Below are 25,823 nucleotides of genomic sequence, written 5' to 3'. Positions count from 1 at the left end.
ACTTCGTAAAAAAAGAACATCAATATTCTGCGATTGGCAAACATCGATGGGAAGAAAATGGTTTACAAAAAACAAATCCCAGATCAATGCTTCACAATTCTGAAAAAATGCGAAACAAAGTTTAACTGTCTCATATATGAGATGATGTTCATCAAAGAAAAATCTCCATCACTCAACACACAAACTGACTCGGTAGAACAGTCGTGACCGTCACTTAACCGTCACTGAACCATTTCTTGATTTAATTTATTCAACAATTTTTGTACTTGTATGCGGCTTATAATTTATTCTTTCACTTGACAATGACATCTCGATGATGTCGAAACGTTGTGTGAACCTTTTAGCGTTTATCTTTTTGATTAATAAAGTGAGATAGATTTAATAAAGCTTGAAAACTACCTGTAAATGCAATGTTTGCAATGCGCTGCATTGCAATACGAAATGAAGTGAAATGAAATGAAGCGCTAGTTTACGTCATCAATTCGAGATCAATTTCCTGGTCTGAGATCACATCCACCAAGGCAATATTAATTCAGAGGGGTTTTCCCGTAATTAAAGTGAAATAGATTTAATAAAGGTTGGAAAAACTACCTCTAGTTAAATAAGCCTGTTCCTTTGTGGCTACAGGGGTTGACATGGCTTTGCCAAATGGTAAGTACGACTGTCCATTTTCTGAGTAATGTGCATGCTTGCTTGGACGAATATTGAAACGTAATGTGACTGGCGGAGGGTTCTTTATTATGAAAGTGGTGGAATTTACCTGATCTTTGATTACGAGGAAGTTGTTTAAGCGCTAAAGTCAGCCAATGTAATCTCCTAGTTCTCGGGTGCATGGCCCGTTTGCCAACTCCTTCGTCCACAGTGTTTTGGAAGCTTAGGATAGACAGATGTTTAGCGATTCTCGAATACATTTCAATATTATGATCACCAATTATTTCCGTGATCGCGTTGAGGGACAGGACTTACTCTTGGACACCTGACATCTTCCTATTATTATAGAACCCTTTTCACATTTAACTGGCCTCACTAATTAATAAGGTTCTATAAACTGAGCTGTTTAAGAACGAGATGCTTCCGTGAAGCATACACTGGATTGCCTGTGGTACGTGTTACAGAAAATCAGAAGACACTGAATTGCGTGGTATTGAACTACAGCATTCCAGTATCTGAAGAATAACAAATATAAGAGAAGCGAGAAACATTGGCTTCTGGGCTGACATGCTGATAGTTTTCAAGTTCCCTCACAACTTCTCCTCACCACAAGTTTAAGCGTGCCCTCGGAGCATCTGAGAGCTTTGTAATACTAAAGTTCACTGAATTTTAACCCTGCCGGCGGGGTTAGTATCTGGATGGGAGACCAAAACAATATACCCCTCACAGAACAGATGCATCGGACCGAAAATACTATTAACGCCAACAAATGCGAACTCTGCAAGGTACAGATTTTGTTAGCTTGCTTTATGCAAAAGTAAATAACTATTGATACACAGTTTTGAGAAAGAGCAGAAGGAAGTTTCCGGGACGGTCGATCGAGAATAAAATATTTACGTCATGAAAACCACATTAATTTTGAACCGTGAATATAGCGACAAACATTTTGGGAGATTTTTGCTACGTTCAAATAAATCGCAAAATCGAAAGTGACATGGCCGGAATTCGGCGGGCGCCGTGATTAAGTTACCGTGGTATGTTTACTCGTCAAACAGTGAAGCATCTGTGTCAAATGATGGCAAGATACCGGGTTTTTGTAAGTTTCTTTTTCTGTCAAGTGTTATAAAGTTTGACAATAAAATGAGCGAAGTCAAAACAAAGATCACAATCCCCAACTCTTGAGGTTGACCATTCGTTTATGCAAAGGCAAAATTTACTCTCCAAGACGCGTACGACGTTATTTAGCACCAGGTAATTCCATCATTTTGGAAATAGCAGCTACTTTATTATTCATCGGCGTCACAATTTTTCACTGATGTTGGGGCTCATTTTGTTGAAACTCAAGCACCCTTCCAACAGGCCTGTGAACCCTTCCTGCTTACAGAGCAATACTAAAAAAATTCTCCCATATCACAATATTTCAACCTTAAGCTCGAAAATTCAATACACAACATGATATAATAATTCACAAAGGCAGAAAATACCACAGAATCCTTTTCCAGCGAAAAACTTATTGAAAAAACAACATATTTGCTCTTAGAGGCGAAAACCTCTTCCTATTTCATTGCCTGCGTGAAGACAAGAAACTCAATCGTGTCAAATTACCATGCACTTAACCTTTCCTGAAGAACCTTTTCCTTGAATAACAAGAAAATGCTTTACTATTGCCATAAAACTATCCAGTTAAGCTCGCATATCATAAAACATGATGAATTCATAAAGGCCACCTCTTCCAGCGAACAATTTTTGAAGCAAACAACATATATTTGCTATTAGAGGCAAAAACCCCTTTACTTCATTGCGTGCGTGAAGAGAAGAAACTCAATCGTGTCAAATATGCGCAATATTGCAACAAACTAAATTTCAGGATCAAACCGTTTCCATGAAGAACCTTTTCATTGAATAATGAAGAACAAAATAGACGACAAGCTTTCTTTCAAATAATTCTTGGCTGTCACATTTCCAATTATGTTTTTACCGAAGACTGTGCAGAGTTGATCACAGATCCACGTAAGGTGTTCGATTCGTTCTCTGTCTTTGTTGAACCCATGAGTTACCAGAGAATTTTCTATTTGGTTTCAGTGTTCTACATAACAGGACACTTGGTAAAATATTTGAAATACAGCTCACTTTGATTTCGGCTCGACGGGCGATAGATTGTTGTCGAAGTCGCTTTTAAGATTCCAGGTGTTTGTTTTTCGCCGCCTGCCTAGTTTATCCAACTGACTTTCCATTATTGAGCTCCATAAGGGTGTATTTTGTTTAAAGTGGTACTATGATCAAAACGTTACCTTACCTTTTCTTTTTATATTTCGAAAGTATGTATTATAAGTACCTACCATGCCAAATTTTAAGCCATGACTGCAACGACTTTTTGAACTACGAATTCTCGATATGATTGCCCGCCATTACTCAATTCAAAAATGGCCGAGTTCAAAAGAGAGACTTGAGTCGAGAAGGATATGACATCATCCAATCAAGACATCAAAACAAACGTGGCTACTTTAGTATGCCGAAGAGGAGTGCGAGGTTTTATCCTTCATGGTGTGTTTTTGTCTACGCTTGCCTTGGAAAAGATTATGCCGTCTAGTCGTTGCGTTGTGCAGGGTTGCAGCAATCCTTCCAACCCTAAAGCGGGATTTTCGCTACACAATTCCCCTGTTAACCCAAGTTTTATAAGAGCTCCATGGGAGCTCCGCTCACCGGGCAAACTTCAATCCCCCAGGTCGTTTTGACATTTGCTCGGAACACTTCACGGAGGATTGTTTCGCTGGAACGATTTATCTCGGAGGTGCGATGAAACGCCTCCAGCCATCTTCAGTTCCGACAATATGGAGGAAGAAGAATAAGGGCCGATTTACACGGTACGATTTTTGTCCCATGCGACTTATGACATGCCGACGACATGATTTACGATTATTGTGTACGTCAGAAAAAATGTCGTAGCATTTTGAAACGAGTTTAAAAACGCAGTGACAATCGTAAGTCATGTCGTAGGCCTGTCGTGAGCTTGTCGCATGCGACAAAAATCGTAGCGTGTAAATCGGCCCTAAAGAGCCGTCTACTTCAAGCCGTGACCGTCGAATGGTGAGGGTTTTCCATATGTTATTTCGCGGGTATTTACCTGTGCATAGTTTCCAAGCATCATCTTTCGCTAATATATAAGACTTATTATTGGCTAAGTAAACTATCATTTATAATTTCCTTGGTTTACGTTTTTTCTCTGGTTCAAAACTAAAGCGTGACGCTCCTGTATGCCAGGCCCGTTTGTAGTGGTTCATTTTTTATGCGGTCCTTCACGTGCAGCGCATCCTGTAGTTGAGTTTTAGTTCTATCAGTTCCTTAAAGGAAACTCGTAATGGCTGTAAAATTGTTGCTAAAATTGTCGTTCTAGTTCTAGTTGTTGCTTTATTGTTGCATCGTACTCGTCGTCCTCTTCCTCCGTAGCCAGCAGAGGCTGCAGTTCTTCGTCGTAAGGAAGAAAACCAACAGCCTGCTGTACTGTGTGTTCTTCTGTTTCAAAGTCGTTGTCTAGCTCGCTTTCCGACGAAGAAGAAGGAGAATTCGAAGGAAACAAATTCATCACCATATTGAAGGTTTGATATGGCGTTGTTATGGCGTTGCTGTGTTGTCTTGATTGGATGACGTCGCAAAAAGACCGCTGATACAAATAATAGCAGACCTACCAGTTGGTGATTTGAGTCACCCGTGTTACACAATCTAAATGGGTAATACCCATATAATCTAAATTTAGATCAATGGGTGCAACCCATCTCAGATGATCATCCGAGACACATAGGCTTTCACTTCAATTACATGAAGTTTACCCTATACTTGGAAAATTTCTCGTCAGGAAAAAAAAAGGGAAGAAAAGGAGGTTGAACCTAGTTCGTTAACCACGCCTAAGGTATCATCGATAACTACCACACCATCGAAGCACGCTGCTGAATGAGGGAGAATTTTTATAATATTTAAATAGAGACCCATTACCAATATTGAAAGCTAATCGATTTAAGATGGGTGCTTACTTAGAATGGGCGTTTAGACTTAAACACAGTTTATCAGCACTATTCAAAATGGGTGCTTAGACCTAAATACGGTGCATGCATGGTTGGATGACTCGGATGATCATCTGAGATGGCTTGCACCCACTGATATAAATTTAGATTATATGGGTATTACCCATTTAGATTGTGTAACACTGGTGTTTATTTCTTCACAAGAATAGTGTATCCTGTTCCAAATTTACAAATTTATCATTTTTTGGTCATAAACATTGTAGTTCAGTTTAAAAAAACCCGGAAAAAAATCTAAAATTTTCGTCATAGTACCACTTCAAGGATCCACTAAAACGCCATTCGCGTTACATGACTTTCGACGCCATTGCAGGCTAAGTTAATGATTCTCCTGTGTCCACCAGAGAAATCTACGCCTTTCCACTACCCTCTCGATCCTAAGAAAATACGCGCAGAAGGCTCTATGCACAAAGACACCACTTACTAGAGGAGTGACAGGCAAGACTTTTACCGACACGGAAAATAAAAAAAATAACAAATAAAACAAACAAATCCCACCCACTTTCCGACTGGGATTGTCATACTGGCAACCCAGTAATAAGGAAATATCAACACATATATCAGCAATAGTGTACACACACTACTGCTCACCTTCGAAAACTTCAGCAAAATTAACATTTGAAGTGGAGTATACGTTTCAAGGTCTGTCCGAGATAAGGGATAAAATTATCAGCATGAACCACAGACTGGAAAGTTATTCGAAAGGCATTCAATCAGCGATTAAATTCACGTTCTACGGGTCCCAATATTTACGTTTGTGCAAGTGGTCATTAAAGGGAAAGATAGCGACAAGCATTCCTGCACACGTGTTGAAATATGAAACATCGCAGAGATATCGAAACTGCAAAATCGAGCGAGACGGCGGCAAAAGCCGTAACCCCAGTATGGCGTGATTTTGTAGCTTTTAGTCCATGCATGAAAAACCGTCTATTTTCGTGAGCTTAGGGGGAACGAAATTACCTTTCATGGAGTTTCTTTGTCTTACTTTTTGATCCACTAAAAGTTTAACGCACAAAAAGACAGCAGCGTGGATTCATTCGACGTTATTCCCTAAGCTTCGCATACCAGCATGTCTTATTTGCCTAAATGCTTAATGAAAACTCCACGCCCCTCCCCCCTTTCCCCCCCCCCTTCCCCCCCCCCCCCAATTCCAATTATTTAATAGCCTTACGATATCAATCATGGTTATTTGGGTATTTTCAATCGCGTGGGAAAATACCCGAGGCTTTGGTGATCCATAAAACATCCTTGAAGACCTTGGTTTGATGAGAAACAATTGCGGTGTGACCTTGAATGTACTGACAAATAATTGCTTTGTAATTATTCACAAAACTGAAGATCACATCCGTGATCGTCAGAGATTAGGCAAATGCACGACAAAAATAGAGCCCATGTTACACTAGTCCAGTCCTACCTCTCCCTGTCACCCAACGATATGCTCACTCCCTTGAGCGCAGCGTTGCGTGACAGACAGGACTGGACTAATGTTACACAAGACAATTTCTAGCGCAACCTGTCTCTTAATTCCTTGCGACACAACGTGAACAATGAAAAATCGCTTGGTGGAACATTCTCTGAGGAGACATTAACCACTCTCGAGAAGGCTACGAGTATTTCAGTCATTAGGTAGTAAAACATCTCTCCTTTGGTAATCAGGCAATGAAAATGTATGATTGAAGACTCGGTAATGGAAATATTCCTGTGAACTCATCATGATAGCGAAACCAGTTGTTGCACATTGTGACACTAATCGAGCAACTTGACATGCCATGTAAGACCTATTAGGCGTAAAATCGCAAGAAATATTGTTCGGTATGACCGCGCCTGTATTTCTTGGTTGTTCAATTTCCCTAAAGAATGAAGTTTTAAAACCGTCCAGAAAGAGTCTAGAGTTCAAAGCAAATGTAGAATTAACATAGGAATAACAAAATCTGTGTTTTAAATAGCTACAGTTCAGAGATTCGTTCCACCGGGCAGTGCATAATTTTGGAAGAACGAGACTAACAAAACTAATGGACAGACGTTCGATCCCAGAATCTTGCGGCATATTGTAAAACACAGACTGGATTGGATTTGTAAAACACGGACTGGATTTGTAAAACACAAGACCGATTTTCCGCCGATTCAAAGCGACGCTTCGAGAAGGAAGCCGGTATCCTCCATAGTGTCAAAGGCCACAGAAATATCTCCGGGTTCCTGAGGTTTTGTCACGAGCCCTATGCCATAATGATGGAGTATTCGTGCTTCGACTTCGGTCATTTTGGCGTAGAAAAAAAGGTGACCACACTTCAAGATTTCGTGCATTTGGTAGACGCTGAATTTGACTTTTCCTCGTTCCCGATGTGTTATTGGTGTGCACAATAGACGTGGTCACTGGGCTAGATTTTCTACACAGAAACGGCATTGCCCACAGAGACCTAAAACCAGGCGATACTTTGGTTTGCAACCAACACTACGACAAAGATGACCTCGAAACATCGTATGCCAAATGCCCTATTGTCTGTAAACTCGCAGACTTCGGTCTTAGCAGGTCACTGAAGTCGAAATCAAAGCACGAATACTCCATCATTATGGCATAGGGCTCCTGACAAAACCTCAGGAACCCGGAGATATTTCTGTGGCCTTTGACACTATGGAGGATACCGGCTTCCTTCTCGAAGCGTCGCTTTGAATTGGCGGATTCACCTTTTAACTTCTTGACACAAACATGACGCTGCATCTCTCCTAATGTACAGTCAGCCAAATAGACGGTCCCAAATGTCCCGCTTCCAAGCTCTTCTCTAATTTTTACAGAGCTCCAAGAGAACTCTGGAAACTCAAATCCACGTCGCCGTTTTCTGGTCAAAGATGGAAGTTTAAAAGAAGCCGCCATCTCCTTCCTCGGACAATAACCTATCTTCTCCCGCGCAAATTTAAAAGATACAAATTTATTTTCTACAGAAGTCTACAATGCATTTTTAAAATTACGGTCTTTTGGCAGCCTGGTTGTTTGTATGTCACGTACACTTTTCTTTGTTCCATGTCTGCCCTAGTAAAATGACCTATTCCCGTAATACGTTGGAATCGGTCTTGACCAGCTCCTGTGTAAATCCGCGTTTTACAAATCCGTGTTTTACAAATCCAGTCCGTGTTTTACAAATCCAATCCAGTCCGTGTTTACAATATGCCGAATCTTGCACTTTATCTGAACTTTACTGTGAAGACGGAAACGAGAGCTTTTCTTCGTGGGCAAACCTTGAATGCCAGATGGCATGCAACCATTAAGAGGGTGAAAAGTAAAGGAGGAAAGTATTGACCACACATCACTACAATAAAATGATCTTTTTTACATTACCCTGACAATAAAATTGACATTTTACGTTTCAGGAAAAAAAAAACGTTTTTACTGCAACAATTTGTTTTCCCTATTCCGAGAACTACTACGTACCATGATAAATCCGTCCCCAAAGCAACTGCGGAATCGTGGAAAATTTCAAAGGTCAAAAACGACGAAATAAAAGGCCATTTCAAATTTCAAGGAAAATAGAAAAACAAAAGGCAATTCACGGCTTCCCAAAATTTGCACCTTAATATTTACAGCCTGAAATTTCATTGGGTCGTATATTTCCTTTAAGCATTCAGCCATGACTCGAATAACACCTGATAAACATTGCTAAGGCAGCGCATTTCTGTGGCCTCCACGGAATTTTAGATGTTACAACATTCATTTGTCAGAACATTTTTCTCTATCTCGGTCCACGAATCCATCGGAATTTTTTTACAAAAAGTTTCAAAACTGGCAACAGTTACTTGCGACGATGTACGTTGTTAACATACGAAACATCACCATGTTTACCAACGCTATTTGTGCTTCTTCTTTTATGGAATGGTATTGGATTTACCTGTATTTTTCTTGGGGTAATGGTCCATTGTTTTCTGAAGCAAGCCGGAGATCCAAAAATAGGGACTTTAAAATCTAGGACAGCGTCGACGACGAAAACGTCACGTCAAATATCGCTTTGGACTAGCGTAAGTCTTTCGTGAATATATATGCCATATCATTCGCGTCGTACAATGTGGGAGAAGTACCCTAAAAAAATAAATTCGGTACCAGCGGTTTCAGAATAAAAATAGAGAAGCAAAGGATCACATGTTTACGCCAACGTTGTCGTCATCAAATTTGGTGATCGATTGTCCTAAATAAACTGCGTGCCAAGCGTGCAGCAGCACACTTTTTTTCTCTTTTAACCAATGGTATTCGTGTTTTGTGGCATTGCCATTGACATGGCCATCAATGTTTCTTAAACTGCCTGCCTTGACAGGCACAGTCATAAAAATCTCGACTCCTTTGATTTTATGGTTTAATTGACTCATTGGCTTCCATAATTTCGTCGGAGTGCACGACCACTTCAGGTATGTAAGTGAACTTTTCAAATGGAAGTAGCAGGGCAAGATGGAGACCAACCATTTATTAGTAAACAAAATGGCTGACAATACCACGCGTCGCTGTTTGATTGGAAAAGACGCACTTTGGCGTAAAATGACAACAAGCGTTCATCAAACTGAGTTTTTTCTGTTGCAGCCATAAACTCACAAAGGGCCCCTAATAATTTTTTGGCGGTTCAGTCAAGGAACGAGAACACCACAACAGTGCATTTATATAAGTAAAAACGAAATGAAGGTGATCAGAATAATACTTGGATAATCACCTCCGAGTTAGCCCATCAGCACGCGCGAAGAGTGGAGACTTGTGTGGTTTATACTAATACTAATTTTTCCATGGAGTTTAATGGACTTTCATGGACTTCCAGTTCTAAGGAATCTCGTTGAGTTCTATCAAATTCCATGAATTTTCTTGGAGTCCTTTGAGTTCCAAAGATAGAACTGCATCCGCAAGGATGAAAACTTTATGAATATCTGTGTAGTAAATTCCAGATAGAAATCCATGATCGCAAGGTTCAAAATACTTCCCTACGAAAAACTCAATGACAACTATATTTCTTCGTTCTCCCTATAGCCAAAAGAACAAATTCACTCACTCCTTCTGAGATTTCTCAGTCTGGAGAGGACAGACAAGATGAAGAATTGCCACCACAAGATATTAGTACTCCGTGGCAAGTCGGCAATCTTCAGCCAGGATCCTACTGCATGTACAGATACTCCCCACTTCAGAGGGAAGAACAAAGTTTTGAATGGGACCCGAAACCAAGCAAAGGAATTATTTCACAGAAAGGTACCATGATAAGAGACTTCTAGTTCTTTTTTTTTTGTTACAGTGTGAATATCACTGTCGACGACGAAATGTTGCGCGCTAGTCATTAAATTCTTCTCTCAAAGAGATCGAGCCAATTTTAATGACGAATGGCCTCTATCATTAGATCATTCTTCTTTAAGGCAACACTCTGTGGCATTTTTTTCGTTTTCAAATAAATTATATTATTCTAAACAACAATTTTAGGATGGGATGGTTGTCAGCGGACCATTGAATCATTCTTTCAAAACCCAGAAAAATTCATCCAGAAGATGGACACGGCTGGCAGCTTGTGCAAAGAACGTCGTGAACAATTTATTTTGCGTGAAATTCTTCCACATCTAGAAGAATCATGGGGTAAATGCTCCGATTCAAACAAAGGTGTTTACAAGCAGCTGGCAAAACTAAGCCACAGTGTCAGCGGTGGTCAAGTCGTGAAACATTCCTTACAACTGCTTCTTCATCTCATCTGCAAAGATAATTTTGAAAGAGGGCATGGGAGTCTACTAGAACTGGAAGGAATCATGAGATCGTCCATTTTTTCGGACAAAGGGATATTTAGGAGAGATGGACAATGTGAAAGAACACTTAAACTCCTTGTCTACAGTCGTATCTTATCGTTGCTCTTAAAGCCTGACGTTCTGCAAGATGAGCTGCTGGTGACAGAGCTGGAAAACGATCTGAAAAGGATTGTGGAAGAACTACAAAGACATCAAAAGCAACTAAAATACAAAAAGAAGGATACGCTTCGTTATTCGATGGAGTTTACTATCATGCTATTATCACATTCCTGTCTGTTAAAGCCTAGCGACAGTTTGCCAACAGGTGGAAGAATGGAGAGTTTCCTGGAGGAATGCCAAGAGTTCTGTGTAAATCCGAGAAAGGAGAGCAAGGATTTAACTCTTCTTGAAACACTGAGAAAAAAGAAGAAAAATCTATCTTGGGCTGAGCTGCACAGCATTTTGTACCACCTGCATGGAAAGGTTCGTAGACTTATAGTGCCTTTTGGCCCGTATGGGAAGCTAGTTTGCCTCTTTATACGAAGAAATTGTCATACAACAAAAAAGCAGACACATAAGCTGTCCCTGATTGAGTTGAAAAACTAAACTAACAGCGCAACGTGACCCCCAAGGACTCTTTTGTCAAGGGCTACACACTGGCATAAGATTCTTTATATTAGATTTTTCGGGTACGGACTCCGAGAATCAGACTACGGCTTTCCGAAAGAATGCAAACGGATTCTTTAAGCAAATATTTTTCTTTATTCAGAAATCCAAAACACCGTTTTATAACTTGGCGAAATATTAGAATAACCTCCAAAATTGCTCATTTGACGGTGCACCGCCTAAAGCTGAAGGATGGGGTGACCGATGATCCCCGATCGGCCTATTTCCTTTTAACCCAACGCCGTCCGTCAAGCCAAACATTTCGTAAGAGCCTTTTCGCAGACTAGTCTTTGCCAAAATAGACGATATGTTTACAGACAACAAAACTCAAGAAAGCAACAACGACTCTTTATATGTGAGCGGTCATGAAGTGATCTCCATTTTCTATAAGTACAGTTGTAACACAAACTTTTGGTTTTATCAACGGAGTTGATAATGTAAATTGGCCACCGTACAGAGATTCTAAAAGCTGACGTTTCGGGCGTTAGCCCTTCGTTAGAGCGAGGAAAAAAAAAATAGGAATATATTAGTTAAATGAAAAGCGTTCGTTAATACCGTGAGGATTAAGGGTGCGGAGTTGGAAGATGAAATCGGCACCCTTAATCCTCACGGTATTAACGAACGCTTTTCATTTAACTAATATATTCCTATTTTTCACGTTGCCATGTTACCACCAATAGCGTAGCTCCTACTCTACTGTAAAAACTACACGTAACCCTTAATTCCTCGATTCGCTCTTAAGAAGGGCTAACGCTCGAAACGTCAGCTTTTAGAATCTCTGTACGGTGGCCAATTTACATAATCAACTCTGTTGATAAAAGCAAATTTTTGTATACTAATTCCCCACCGACGCAGCACCACAGTTTCTTTAGGAAGTACCCCCTTCATTCTTGTAACACAAACTGCTTTACAGTAAACAGTTGTTTGATTTAAAAGGCATGAAGTAATTTCTTCTCTCGTCATAGGTCCACAGTGAGCGTCCTAATCCAAAAATGGACACTGAAAGACGAGCAATGATACTGATTAGATTGATTGTGGAAGCCTGTCTTAAGGGAGGTGGTGGAAAAGATTGGCGGTTTTGCTTGGCCGCATCATTACTCCTCGTCGAGATCGCAAAGAACAATATCACGAAAGGTGATACTGTAAAACTTGCACTGCCATGTATTGGTACAGAATACGAGTACTTGTTTTCCCTCCGGTTAGCAAACAAATTCTCAAACAGTGGTTGTGTATCGAAACTCCAGTTTAAAGTTGCGATGTTCCAAATTGACTATGACAAATGAACGTCCAGTAAAAGAAAGAACCATAAGACGCCTTGTTAACGCTAAAAAAAAACTTTTCACTCAGTTGATGGAAACTTAATTGAAAATATTAAGAAGTTCTGCTCAAATTCTTCTCAAGGCAAAAGCTGGGAGTTTTAATGAATACCGAGAACGCGTTTTCAGTGAGCTAACTACAACTGGTTTTCGTTTGTCAACAGCGATAAGGCAGGAGGCAGCTGGTAGTTTAGTTTACCTTCTTGGAGATGAAAAGGTACAGGGGAGGCCTGAATGCAGAGTAGTATTACAGAAAAGAGCTCCAGAGCTTCTCTTTAGCTCTGACCCAGAGATAAGGAAGATGATGATACATTTCTTGTCCCAGAACCAGCAAGAAGCGGAAGCACTTCCAGTAGAGCGACATATCGAACACCTGTCTTCGATTTACAACACGCAAACTCTGGAGATAAACAACACGATCATAAGCCATAGCGCCGAGTGCTTTATCAGCACGGGAATGTTTCACTGCAAAAAGGTAAATCTAGTGGAGCTACATTGCTATGGAATTCCACACTGAGAAGGAAACTTTAGAGTTCTGTTACTAATCTACAGTGGCTAGTGTATCGCCTCTTTTCGTCACATAAATTCAAAGGGCATCACAATTACGTTCTGAAGAACTTAATGACTGATATACTTTAGGTTCAATTATCTGTTCTATCTGCGTTCATTCAGTATATTTCCTCTTTCGAAAGTCTCAGGTGCTCGGACGAGGGGGTGATAGAGCCCAGACGGGGGTGGGGGGACAGGCACTGTGCCTCTTGTAAGTATCAAGAAACTTTTGTTTTTCTTTCCACTAGCACAAACCGCAGCCCTCTGCCCCTCGTACACAGCCAAACGTTTGGCAGTGCAGATGCAACGTATACTTGGAGACGCTCAGGTCACTACTCCCTCCTGTGGAAAAACGTCATGCGGTTTATCTTTAAATTGACATAGTGCATTTGCAAATCTGAATTTCGCATTAATAGATGCATGATACCATATTGTATATTATATTGTACTACCAGGTGGCCGTCAAAGTGTTGAACGTCAAGAAAAATCATCTCCTGGCAAACAATCCAGATTTCGAGGCACGAAGGCGACTGATTAACGAAGCTCACAACATGCGACGACTAAGTGAATCTCAGCATCCGAACTTTCCTGTCCTCCTTGGTTTCGACACTATGAATCTGCCCTTCCATATTATCACTGCGTTTGAAAAATGGGGAAACCTCCGGCAGTTTCTTCAACTCCGCCGAGATATGGAACCGTATGTTCAGCCGGTTGACCTTCTCAAGTTGCTAAATGGCATTTCCCGTGCCCTCTCGCACATAGAAGCCCTGGGACTGGTGCACCGTTGCGTCAACGCGGAAAACATACTTGTGGGAGATAACTTTGAGTGCAAATTAAGTGGATTGCACTCCTTGCGTCCCCTCACTTTTGAACAAAGCGACCAAGGTACTGCTTTAAAATATTAATTTAATTTGACCAGTCCTATGATCCAATTGATAATGGAAGAATATCACTTCCCGTTTACCAATTTCTACCTCCACTAAAAAACTCACGTCTCACCCATTGAATCAGAGGAGTGAGACAGTCCACACTTAGTAGAAGTGCTAATAGACGAATGAGAGAAGTTATCCTGGAGAATTTAAACAATTATATCTAAAAGACACCGGAAAAATTCAGGTGGCTCGTACAGGATTTCAACCGATCACCCCTGCGATACCAGTGCAATGCTCTACGAACTGAGCTACGAAGCCACACAGATAGCAGCAGTTCAATTTGAGGAGCTCATTTGTTTCAGGTCAATTTGCTGGGCTCATTCATTTTATTCAGAAAGTGCTACTAGTTTGGAATTCTTGCTGTAACACAATGATGTATGAAAAAAAAAATGTGATGAGGTCAAATAGAGAGTTGTATTTAAACATACTAAAAAAAATTTCCACTGTGAGTCGATGATGCATTGTTTTCTCTCTTCCACCAGACTCGTTCTATGAGGGTTATAGTTCAATTGAAATTCCCCAGTATATTGGAAAGCCTACAGATGAGGACCTTCCAGTGAGATGGCTAGCACCAGAGTGCTTGACTAATCATCGATTCTCTACTGCTTCCGACGTTTGGGCCTTCGGGGTTGTAATGTATGAAGTGCTTACCTACGGTTGCACTCCATACCGGCACGTTTTGGAAGACAAAGAGGTTTCTCACCAAGTAAGTATTCGAGCATTTTTTTAAATGGATCGAGTTCAAGTTAATTAATAATAAGAAGAATGACATAACACGATGAATAAGTCAAAGATTTGCGTTTTAAATTCAGTCCCACTCCATTTTCAAAGAGCACTTTAATGCTGTCTAGTTAACGTTAGGTGAAATGCATATTTTGTGCTTACCAGAGGGAATTCGAGGCCACTTCGAAGTGAACTGTCTTTGAACAACTGGGATCTGGAATATAAATTCAAAGAACACCTTGCTGACATTATGGCATGAATAAGGGAATAACATGACTTTTTTCGGGAATATTGTTTATTTGCGCCCGCGTAGTGTCATTTGGGGCCCGAGCGCGAAGCGCAAGGGCTGCAAATGACACTACAAGGGCGTAAGTAAACAATATTCCCGAAAAAAGTCATGTCATTATCATTATTATACATAAACAAGGCCAAATGATATAAAGAATGCAAGTTTTAATAATACAAGCTAAGTGAATAAAGAATTCAAAGTCACTTCAAATCATCATGTAAGTGTTGATTGAACAAACTATTAAAGAATCAACTCAGTCTAGTGAACTTATTTAAAATTACCGATTAAAATGCGTAAAATCGTGTATAAATAATAGGCATATCACAAAGTTAACCTTAAAAATGTCTATGCTGGTAACAGAATCCTCATCGGATGATGAATCAAGAACCAATCAACTGTAGGGCTGATAATGCATTAGCAGCCCGCTGTCAGTCTTTTGCGGCCCGCTAAGCGTATGTTTTGAAGAGGCCGATTTTCTATTTGGCCGCGTATATTGATAATAATGCTTGTTTTTGTACATTCACAAATGGTCCACATATTACATTCTTAACTTTGATACTGTAAAATTACCTGTGACTTAGTTTATCGAGCAGTAATAGGTTTTGGAGCCCACGCATAGATTGTTAAGTATCAGCAAGGGACTCCGATGTTATTGCGTTGTGGCCCGGTGGAGTATTGCACACGATTCTCCCTTTAAAGAACATGACACAGTCGAGCTCGCCCCTCGCACTTTTAGGATTCCAAATTACTCGAAATACAAACGGAGCTGGAGCAAGCAATGCAGTACTCTATCAGTGCTTAAAATGTTACCTGAAATCAGATATATATAAAACGTTCAAGCACGCCTTGACGTGAAAACAGTGTTTTAATTAATTAAACGTACTCTTTTCCCTACCATGCACCAAATTTGCTATTTTACTTAAAGGTTGTTGGTTTTTCCTCAAGTGAACTTGAAATTTGAATACAAAAAGAAGAATGACCTTTAAAAAGGACTGAAGGACTTGTGGAACTCGAAATGTAGGGAACATGGACTAGTTGAATTTCAGTGAGGGCAAAACGTTCTGTTAACGCGGACGACCTTTGTAACAGGCGACCTACCACAAGGGGTCACAGGACTGGTTCATGAGACAATGGACAACACACAAGAGCTGTCTTCTCGGAACGATCGAATTTAATAAAAGGTTGTAAAGGACTTCTTGAACTTCCATTACACAGAGACAAAAAGAACTTTCACATCAAAATAGTCGCGCACTGACATGGCCACCTTTCACAGACTCAGCCGCCGTCACAACAGGCGTGGCCAGAGTAAGATAATAATGGGTCACAAACGTAATAGATTGAGTTGCACGGAATAGCTGCTAACGCACTTTTCACCTTCTTTTGTTTACAAGATTATAAACCTTAAAGAAATCGTACCCCAGGAGAGTTGTCTCGAAAACAGCGAGTATGAGCTGATAAAGAAGTGCTGCAAATGGAAATGCGAACTCAGACCCAGATTTACTGACATCACTGATGAGCTTGACCAAATTATCCAGCACTCAGGTAACTGAGGCTTAATATTTTGCTTTTCTGAAGTATCTGTGCCTAAAGTATCTCTACCTAGGGGAAACACAAGGAAGCATTGAGCACACTCAAACAATGAAAAAGACTCCTCAACACGTTTAACGGGCAGAAGAGAGTTTGACGGCCATGTCTTGCTACTGTGGCCTAACAAGGCCATGGCTATCTCAAATATGGTTGTATGTGTGCATGCCAAAGATAGCAGTTGGATCATGCAGTCGCTGTTAACAATTACACAATCCACGATTGGCCCTTTATTTGGATTTCTTCTTTATTTCCTTTGTTTAGACAACGGAAAGCCACGACCTGATCCACCAACCTTAAAGGTTGACATTAAACTTGGTGGAAGTCGTGTAAGTAACTCATGTAATTCAGTTGTAATATTTTTGATGCAGATACCTATCATTTGGTAAATAAGGCGCATTGGGCATTCGGTAACACTGACAAAATGACGTAGGTCTTGAATTTATGTACGCTTGTCAGCTGGGAAATTCCGACATTACTGTCATCTTAAAAAGCGGTTCTCAAAATAACGTCACACATTTGCCGGGAGGGGTAATGACAGAATTCGTGGAGTCGCTCTTGCATGCAATTCGTGGCCGGCATAATTATTCACTGTTCTCCATCATTACCTTTTGCCACACATAGATCGCTTCAGATGACGAGGATCTGTACAGTACAATTGCTGGTAAGTATCTAGGAAGCCGCATGTGGTGGCCAATTTTCCATTAAATTTAGAATCAACCATTGGCAACTCTTAAGCACTATTCCTTCAGCAGCAGCAAGACATAGAAAAGCAATATCAGCCCATGTGGGAACCAACTCAAGTGGAGATTTCTTCAGAACGAGGCAGACACGCACCAACAAAACAAAATTAACCCTTTATGAACTAGACCTGTAATTTAACCTCCTCCCAATCTGCCATGCAATGCTTCCAACTATCCTCCTACAAGTCAGGCATACGTACTTAATTGACTGCTGACCATAGGGGCCTTTCGAACTTAACAGAACAGCGACGGGCAAACAAGTTGGCGACATTTACAAGTGCAGCCAAATGGTTGAACCCGGGACTACCGTGATCAGAACGGGTCTTGTCAAGGCAAGCACCGCAACCACTGGTCAGGACTGCTTCCCATCTCTCCTGCTCAAACATGCCCTGAAAACCATACATTTCCGTTCTTGTTTCACGAATCCTGATAGCGACATGGGCATGTATAGCTCAAAGACGTTTTCTCCTTTTTGTACCCAGATAAGTTTACCAACGCGGTCTTAGTTTATAATCCTCCCCGAGTTGATTTTTGTAATTCTGTTAAACTTTACTTACAGATATTCTCAAGGATGTTAACCTAGATCCAACGAAGGATGATGACACCCAGTCTGGTAATACACTTCTAACGTTGAAGGTGGAATGGTAAAAAATGTGGCACAATCCCTGGATGAGTTGAGAAAATTGCAACGCAATTTGCAACGCACTCAAAGCTTCAAACTTGTCAAATACAACGTGGTAATGACTCCACTGGGCGTTTTCACAGATGCCACACACGCTATCCCCTAAAGAGAAACGACCTTATGTACTACTACAGTGTCAAGTCAGGGCTTTCAATAATGAACATTAGCAACCTTTACAAATTTTTGTGTAAATCCATTATAATGCTGTATACGAAAGCCCTCCTAAGTTACGCTCAGCTAGTCGTGTACGTTTTACTCCTTCTTGTACCATACCTGTTATAATCTGTCAAATCCTAATGAAATGTGTCATCCTGAAATAAGAATCGAATTATAGCTAAACTAATTAGCTCCTTTCTTTTTTCTCCAGATATTTATGATGACCTAGTGCCAGATTATTTTAGCACAGAAAATCAAGTAAGAAGTCATTTCATCTTCTTTATTCCTTCTTATGCCGATAAGACCGACAGGAAAGAACGGGTACGTAAAAGTCACATCTCTATTTATTGAAATGACATACGCGTTTTTGGCGTATTTCCAAATAAAAGCTAATAGCATATGCCTTTTCTAAGAGCATTTCAACTAAATACAGTAGCATGTAGCGTAAGGTGATTTCTGAAACCTGTCTTAAGCGATAGAGCAACACGGATGTACATGCTGAATAAGATTCCCAGCGTCATGAAAATAGTCTTATTATTGTTTGCTCTTCAACATCGTTAGGGGTCCACATTGACGTGGGAGAGACTTTCACAACAAGATATTCAGCATGCCAACGAGCTTCGCGGTCTCAATAATCCAAACATTGTACCAATATGGAAACACGACTTCTTCAGTTCATTTCGCTGGATAGTAAGTAACCGCCATCGGTGATGATATCCTGTGAGGACATTTTCAACATCACCATCATTGCCACCATATCTTTTAGAGCAGCTTGGTGTAGTTAGCATCTCCGAGCATTTGCCCTCCAAACCATGATTTACCCCAGGGGACAGATTAAAACTCCGGGAACTCCATGCCCTACTCTTTGCAAATAATGTGTGGGTTCTTTTACGCCCCACAAGGTGTGAACATTGAAACGGGGCCTACGGTTTATTATCCTTATCCGAGATGACTAGAGAGTCTAACCATTTGCAGATGACATTAAAAGGCAGCATAGCCAGAGTGCAAGGTGTTTGAACAGGCCTTCATGTTGACAAGCTATCAGATGTAAGCAAGCAGTAATTCATAGAGCGTTAAGCCTAAAAAATTGACTGACACAAAACTGCCAGACATTAGTATTAGTGCAACACAAACCAAAACCATGGTAGGCCGATATTCAACCAATCATCTATTTGTCAGGTCTCACGTCCAAACTGTCCCTATGGCAATCTTAAAGAGTACGTTCTTCAAAGACAGTGCAAAAAGGAAAACCTAGAGATGTTTTTGTCCCAAGTGACCTCTGCATGTCACTACCTTCACAGTAAACACATTGTGCATGGGGTTCTTCGAGTTGAGTACGTCAATGTCGTATCACCAGACCTGGTAAGTTGGCCACTCTTACGACAAAGTTTGATAAAACAAAATGATTACAAAATATTTGAAACTATTTCAGGACTCAAGATTAATTGCTCGAAAACTGAAGGCATGTAGATTAGTTCATTGAGAAATCATAAAGCAAAACCCTTCGATATTAAATGGCCTGATGAGCCAATAAAAGCTTTCGGAGAATATTTTACAGATAATCAGAAACTTCTTGAAGAAAAGAATTTTATTCAGTAAAAATCCTAATTAATATCTGGTCCTCTAGAGGCCTATCGATTTACAGAAAGGTGACGATAGTCAAATTTTTTCTTATTCCAAAGTTTCCCTTCGCTTGTTCAGTTCTACCGACTTCTAAAGAACTGATCAAAGAATTCAATAACTTATTGTTTAAATTCTTGTGGAAAGGCACAGATAAAGTGAAAAGAGTGTCAGTAATAAACGAATATGAGGAAGGAGGCTTGAGAACGGTTGATCTTAAATGCATGGAGAAATCGTTAAAACTTGCCTGGTTAAAGCGAATTTTTAATGAAATTAATGCAGCACCTATTGAGCCCCTTAGGAGGTTTCTTTCTTTTAGCGTGTAATTACAAAATATACGATTATACAATTCCTTCTCAATCTTATTATGAACTCACCTTTCTTGGTGCTCAGATTTCCGTCAGACTTTCGCCACAGAAAAGAATTGGACGAATATCGGAATAACTGTGAGATTAGAATAGACAATAAGCCTGTACATTACAAAACCTATTATGAAGCGGGAATTATATGCACCCGAGATCTTTTGTTTAATTTAAATGTTACAGATTCATGAATCATCTCTCGCACAAAATAAATAAAACAAATATTTTAGAACGGGCAGGTCTTCGTACGTCTATTCCAACGTCTCTCAGAGGTGAAGACTGGCTTCCATCAATAAGTCCTCTAACGTTTGCGATTGATAACAATATATTTGATATAACAAAAAAGAAATCAAAAGAATTATATGCTCTACTTATCAGGAAAAAAAGCGCAACTTCCTAATATCGCTTATAAATTACAGAGTGATTTTAATTCTACTAGTGATCAGTTGAGACAAATTTTCCAGTCATCTCATTCCGTCACTCTTGAATCGTAAGTTAAAGCTTTTCAATACAAAGTTCTTAACTCAGTTCTCCATACAAACACCAAATTATATAAAATGGGCTTCAGAACAAAGCGAAGCTCACTGAACCATCTGGTCTACCGCTGCGCTTTTTCTAAGCGGTTTTCCAACGATTTTGAAATTTACTGGTGCATTATTTGAAATCAAAGAATCCACCTTTCCCGCAGGATGTGCTTGTTGAAATCATCACAGAAACTACTCACCCTTTACATATATTGCTGAACTGTTTCGTAATATTTGGAAAGCTTTTTTGTAGAATTCCAGAAATTCCCAAATTCTTCTCAACATTCATGGATATCGAGCTAAAATTGCTGTAAAATATGAAACTAAAAGAAATAATCAGTAAGAACGATTTCTTTAGGAAAAGAAAAGGTACTCTCACTTATCTATTGTAGTGTAAGTACCGTATTGAAAGTAGTGTAAATACTGTTTTGTAAGAAGCTCAAGTATCTTACTGTTAATAACGAAGTACGGTCGCATAGGTGAAGTAAGTAATTTGTAAGTAATGCTCTTTGTGTTGAAATAAATATAATTATTGGGAGAAAAAAGTAATTCAGTCGCAATAAAATAGAAATTAAAAGAAAAAAATAATTACAAAATGCGTGCCATTCCCTCGTCAAGATACTTACAGAACTATACATGTATCTGGAACATCAAAATGAAAGTAAAAGATTACCTATTTTGGGGCATTTAACTTGCCTCAAGCAGCTCTGGTCCGTCACCGAGTCAGGCCAGCGAGAAATTGAAGGATACGATGCTCCTTCGTTCTCAAAAGATTTTGTTCAGTACAGGTTTATCAAGATATAATGACTGAAAATTGTCCTTTGCAGGTTCAAGTGGGTCGACTGGGACGCTCCAAGGGCCTTTCTATGAGCGCTTATGAAGTCACTAGTTCATCCTGTGTTGCACAAGTTGCCATGCCACCTGATGCCAGTAGATGGTGAGATATGAGCTACCTAGAAAAAGAAAAAAATAGGAACGGCAAGGAAAGTGAGCATTTAGGAAGCGGTGAAAAAGTATTTACCAATGACGTATTAGAAGAATGATCTCAGACACTGTCTCCATTCTTTAAAGTGACACCGGGCACAAGTTTTTGCTTTCTTCCAAAGGGACTTCCCTGAAACATCGAATTACCACTTTTTCTCATTAAGGTACCACACCAAAGATCCATTTCTCATTTTTACTTAGCGTTGTTCAAAATTTAGACGATACACAACAAGCCGACTGTACCTCTTAGAGAATATGTTTCTTATTGACACCAAAATTAACGCAGAAGACGCCTTTTTTCAACAGGAGTGCACCAGAGGTTAACATGGATGGATATTATTCACATGCCAGTGATGTGTGGGCATTTGGTATTCTAGCCTGGGAACTCTATGCATCCTACCAATATGGTCAAGAAGAACGACAATTTGCGATTCCTTATCACTCGCTTGACAATGACGAGGTAAAAATTATTGTGGCGAAATCCTGCCTTTAGATTTTTTTCTGCCGCACCCAAATACTATTAGTTTGCAAGATTGTAACCAATCCAGGCATCGTTTTTACTCGTCGATCCACCAACATGAACTAACCGTTTGTGATCATCATCTTCCTTGCAGATTCTGCCTTATCAGCGAGACAGGGGTCCACTCAGCCGACCTGAATGCTGTCCTGATTGGGTCTACATCCTCATCCATCAGTGTTGGGCTTTCGATTCAAAGCAGAGACCTCCAATCCTCGCCATTTTCGATTGTCTCACGAGCAGGTATTTCTCCTACGTAGATCCACTACTCAAACGTCACCGGGTTGTTGCATGTTTAGTAGGCCGTCCACAGAGATACAACAAAAAATACCGCTTGTTGCTTAATTACAAGGAAAAAAAAAGTAAGGAACTTTATTTAAGTGTGTAATCGTCCTAGCGCTGGGGCACTAATTGGGGACACTGTAAACTGAAATCAAGAATATAACGCAAATCAAATAAACTGTTGGTTTTTGAGGAGAGAGGAAAACTGGAGTACCCGGAGAAAAACCTCCCGGAGCATTGTATAAAACAGCAAACTGAAAGCACATAAGATACCGAGTGTGGAGACGAACCCGGGCCACATTGGTGGAAGGCGAGTGCTCTCACCACTACGCCAGCCCTGCACCCCTAATATAAGTTACTCAAAGTAAGAAGTTGCGTATTGTAAGAGGCCACTTCGACAGGAACGAACTTCACACATTTCCACAGTTGCGGTTTACGGGATAATGGGACATTACGGGGAGTAACTTTGGGGCAAGGGACACTGCGGTCCTGAATCCTCCGCTTTTCTCACGTTTTGATTTACTCTTTTAAAACATGTTGTATTCCTGGTAGCAGTAGTTCTTCGATTTTTGCTCAGTAAATGTCTAGTGACGATTAAGAAAACTGTAACGGCAAGATACTAGATGCTTATCACGCCTTCCCTTTACATCAAATTGGCGAATGGCAAGATTCATTTAATCAGGTTCATCGAGCTGAAGGGATCTTCATAGTTTGAAGTAAATGGGAGCCTTTGATTAAGTCGTTTGTGAAGCATAATATTATTCGAAAACATGATCACTGGTATTCTCCAGAAGTGGCTGTGAGTTTGCTAAGAAGGTAGCTAACTGTAAGTTATTTTGCTTGTGTATGAACGCTGGAAATACAATTGTGATTTAGGAAGCGAAGATTCATTTCGACAACGTACGCGCTTTGGTCAGGGCAAAAGAGCTCGTGGCCTCGCGTGGGATCAGAGTCCAGTAGGCTTGAGGGGAATAAACTGCTCACCACGTTAATCTTTTTTTTTTTCGGTTAAAAGGGAACCAATGAAGTCTTGGATTATGCAGCTTTGGTTGAGAACGCACAACGAAGAAGAGTGGCCGGATCTTTCTGTCTCTCAAGGGATTGACGTGCCTCATGTATTAGGTGAAGACAGTCACCCCTCTGAAGGAAACATAGAGAAAATGTGTTCCGAAGAGTTCTATGCTCAACACCGCTATAAGTATGTAGAGAGGTCAGATGTTTATTGCTCCAAGGAACAAATTGAGAAATTCGTAAATCCTTCATATAGCCCACCATACGAAAACAGCAGCCAAGTTGGCGAGGCAAACGAATCAGATTATTTGTGCCCTGTGACTGAAACGAAAAACCAAACAGATGATGTGCTCTATGCAAACGTTCACTATGAAAAGTGGATCAAAGAGAACCAAAACGCTATGTACGCAAATGACCGTTCTTCCGAAGAAGAACCACTGTACGATGACGTAAATCTCTCACGGTTAGAGTTGGGCGGCGACAATGAATTCAATAACCATAAATGGGAAAGAGCTAGACACACTGCACACACAGCGAACAAGGGTTCAGATGCAGATGAAAACTGTGAAATTCACGCCGGCAAAGAAGAAGCTTTCATCCCAAAAGGCAGTATCAATAAACAATGTCAGTTAAATGAAATACCACACAAACGGCCAGCTCTACTCTCGAAGGGAAGAGAATACCAGCTTCCCAGGAAGCACGGAAGTGATCAAGAAGTTCGAATGGGAAAGGAGGAAACAGAGAGTTCACAGAGTTCTCATCCCACGAAAAAGGCAAAATGGCAACCCCAAAGTGAGGAAGACGTTTACAATTGTGCAATTGCAACCTCAGGTGATTCACAGGATGAAAGTATGAATACAAACAGGGAAGATAAAAAAGAAAATGCGAGCCTCGAAGAAGCATGCAACGAAGAGCCAAACTACTTGTGGAAACGCCACGTGATAGTGGTGCACCATACGAGCAAAATGGATGTGGATCACCCCTCAGTTCATTACCATCAACCAACTAATATTAGCAACGATGTTGAATGTCAAAGAAATGGAGAGCCCGCAGGGGTTCGAAGCTCTCCTTTAAAAAGAATGAACGCGTTAAAAAAAAAAGACGCTACAGAATTTCCAGTACAAGATGCCAACTAAATGCAAACCTGATGATCAGGAATATTGGGCCAGATTCAGGTCCTCTGACCATTAAACATTGGTGAATAACGTAGTAGCTGTGGATTTACCTTGAGCAATTCAACAGAAGAGAAAGTGTATGACATGTTTAGCCTTAAGATAAGACAAGACGTTCTGTGATCATAAGCCGTAACTTAAGGTTCATATTGTAACCAAAATGACAATATATTAATCAGATTGACATGGTTTGATTCCTCTCTAATAAATGGAAGATGCAAAGTTACCATTCACGACCCAACGTTTCCAATTGCCCAGTCTCTTCGCCAGTTCTGATCTAAGACTGAAAAGGGACTTTTTATATTCCTGCTCCATGCGCAGCATTCCTGACTAAAGTGAATTGAAGTTCCAATCAAAGCACTTGAGCGAAACGTGTAAGCTGAACAACCAGAGGTCGCCCAAGCTCAGCCACTGACAAAAATATGATTTTAAGGCGTCAGTTGTGTGACACGGCGACTTCTGCACAATATTTTTCGTGTACATGTATGTAACAACAATAAAATGAAACGTCAAACCTAGATCATCTCTTCAAGTGCGTTTTTTATCTCTGCATCACGCTGTCAGGGTTACTTGACACATAGGACAACGGTGTCATACTACGTACAGGATATTAGGGATTAGAAAGCTTAAGCACGCGCGTTTTAGAGACGCGGAGAGCCACCGGAACTGAGATAACATTTCGCGTGGCAGGACAGTTGTGTTTCTCGGCTATTTATTCTAATCATCTCTAATGGAGAACAAAATTACTTAGCAATGTAAACAAGGTTGTTTGAAGACTAGTTAAAAGGGAAAACAGCTTACTTCGGTTTTCGTCCGCGTCTCAGAAACGCGCGCACTTAAGCTTCCAAATTACAAAATTCGAAACCTTTGAATTAAGAACAAAAATTCCAAATAAGATCGCGCGAACATTAACTTACGCTAACTGGTCAGTATATGATGCAGACTACAGACCGGGTACACAACACGGACCAGATATAAAAAGCGGTCTGAGTATCAAAAAAAGAAAAAAAAAACGGAGTATGGAACAAAACTAGAATTGAATTAGCCCATATACAGATTTTTTAAAAAAAGGCCTTGACTCCTCTTATTTCGTGTCAAAATATTGTCAAGTACACAAAAATGCTCAGTCACAACACCGAAAGGGCTAGAGAAAGTAAGAGTAGAGATTTTGTATTTAGTATCTCCAAATTGTACTTTACTCCACGAGTTCAAAAAGAAAAGGAAAAGGAAGAAACTTTATTTATGATAAAGTGT

The 25,823-nt window shown here is 40.2% G+C and overlaps 1 protein-coding gene across 1 annotated transcript; it reads left to right on the top strand.

The window, feature by feature from the left end:
• Positions 1 to 566: 566 nt before the first annotated feature.
• LOC138023867 (uncharacterized) lies at positions 567 to 25,082 on the top strand. Its single transcript, XM_068870949.1, has 18 exons — positions 567 to 651; positions 9,724 to 9,939; positions 10,165 to 10,940; positions 12,089 to 12,257; positions 12,604 to 12,914; positions 13,444 to 13,873; positions 14,403 to 14,626; positions 16,324 to 16,474; positions 16,781 to 16,845; positions 17,141 to 17,180; positions 17,819 to 17,872; positions 18,309 to 18,355; positions 18,659 to 18,787; positions 19,277 to 19,459; positions 21,431 to 21,540; positions 21,894 to 22,047; positions 22,202 to 22,347; positions 23,402 to 25,082. Exons 1-18 carry the CDS (start codon positions 636 to 638, stop codon positions 24,531 to 24,533), a joined length of 4,353 nt encoding a protein of 1,450 aa, XP_068727050.1. The 5' UTR covers positions 567 to 635; the 3' UTR covers positions 24,534 to 25,082.
• Positions 25,083 to 25,823: the final 741 nt, after the last annotated feature.

This window comes from Montipora capricornis, chromosome 11 (genome assembly GCF_036669925.1).
Source record: "Montipora capricornis isolate CH-2021 chromosome 11, ASM3666992v2, whole genome shotgun sequence".
In the NCBI taxonomy this organism is placed as follows: Eukaryota; Metazoa; Cnidaria; class Anthozoa; order Scleractinia; family Acroporidae; genus Montipora; species Montipora capricornis.
The sequence above is the reverse complement of the archived record's forward strand: the minus strand, read 5'-3'. Positions and strand labels throughout refer to the sequence as shown.

Bases quoted from the DNA above. Each gene is read 5' to 3' on its own strand.
- LOC138023867 (XM_068870949.1), top strand. The intron at 9,940-10,164 runs GTACCATGATAA...CAACAATTTTAG, and splicing joins AGGAATTATTTCACAGAAAG to GATGGGATGGTTGTCAGCGG. The intron at 10,941-12,088 runs GTTCGTAGACTT...CTCTCGTCATAG, and splicing joins TGTACCACCTGCATGGAAAG to GTCCACAGTGAGCGTCCTAA.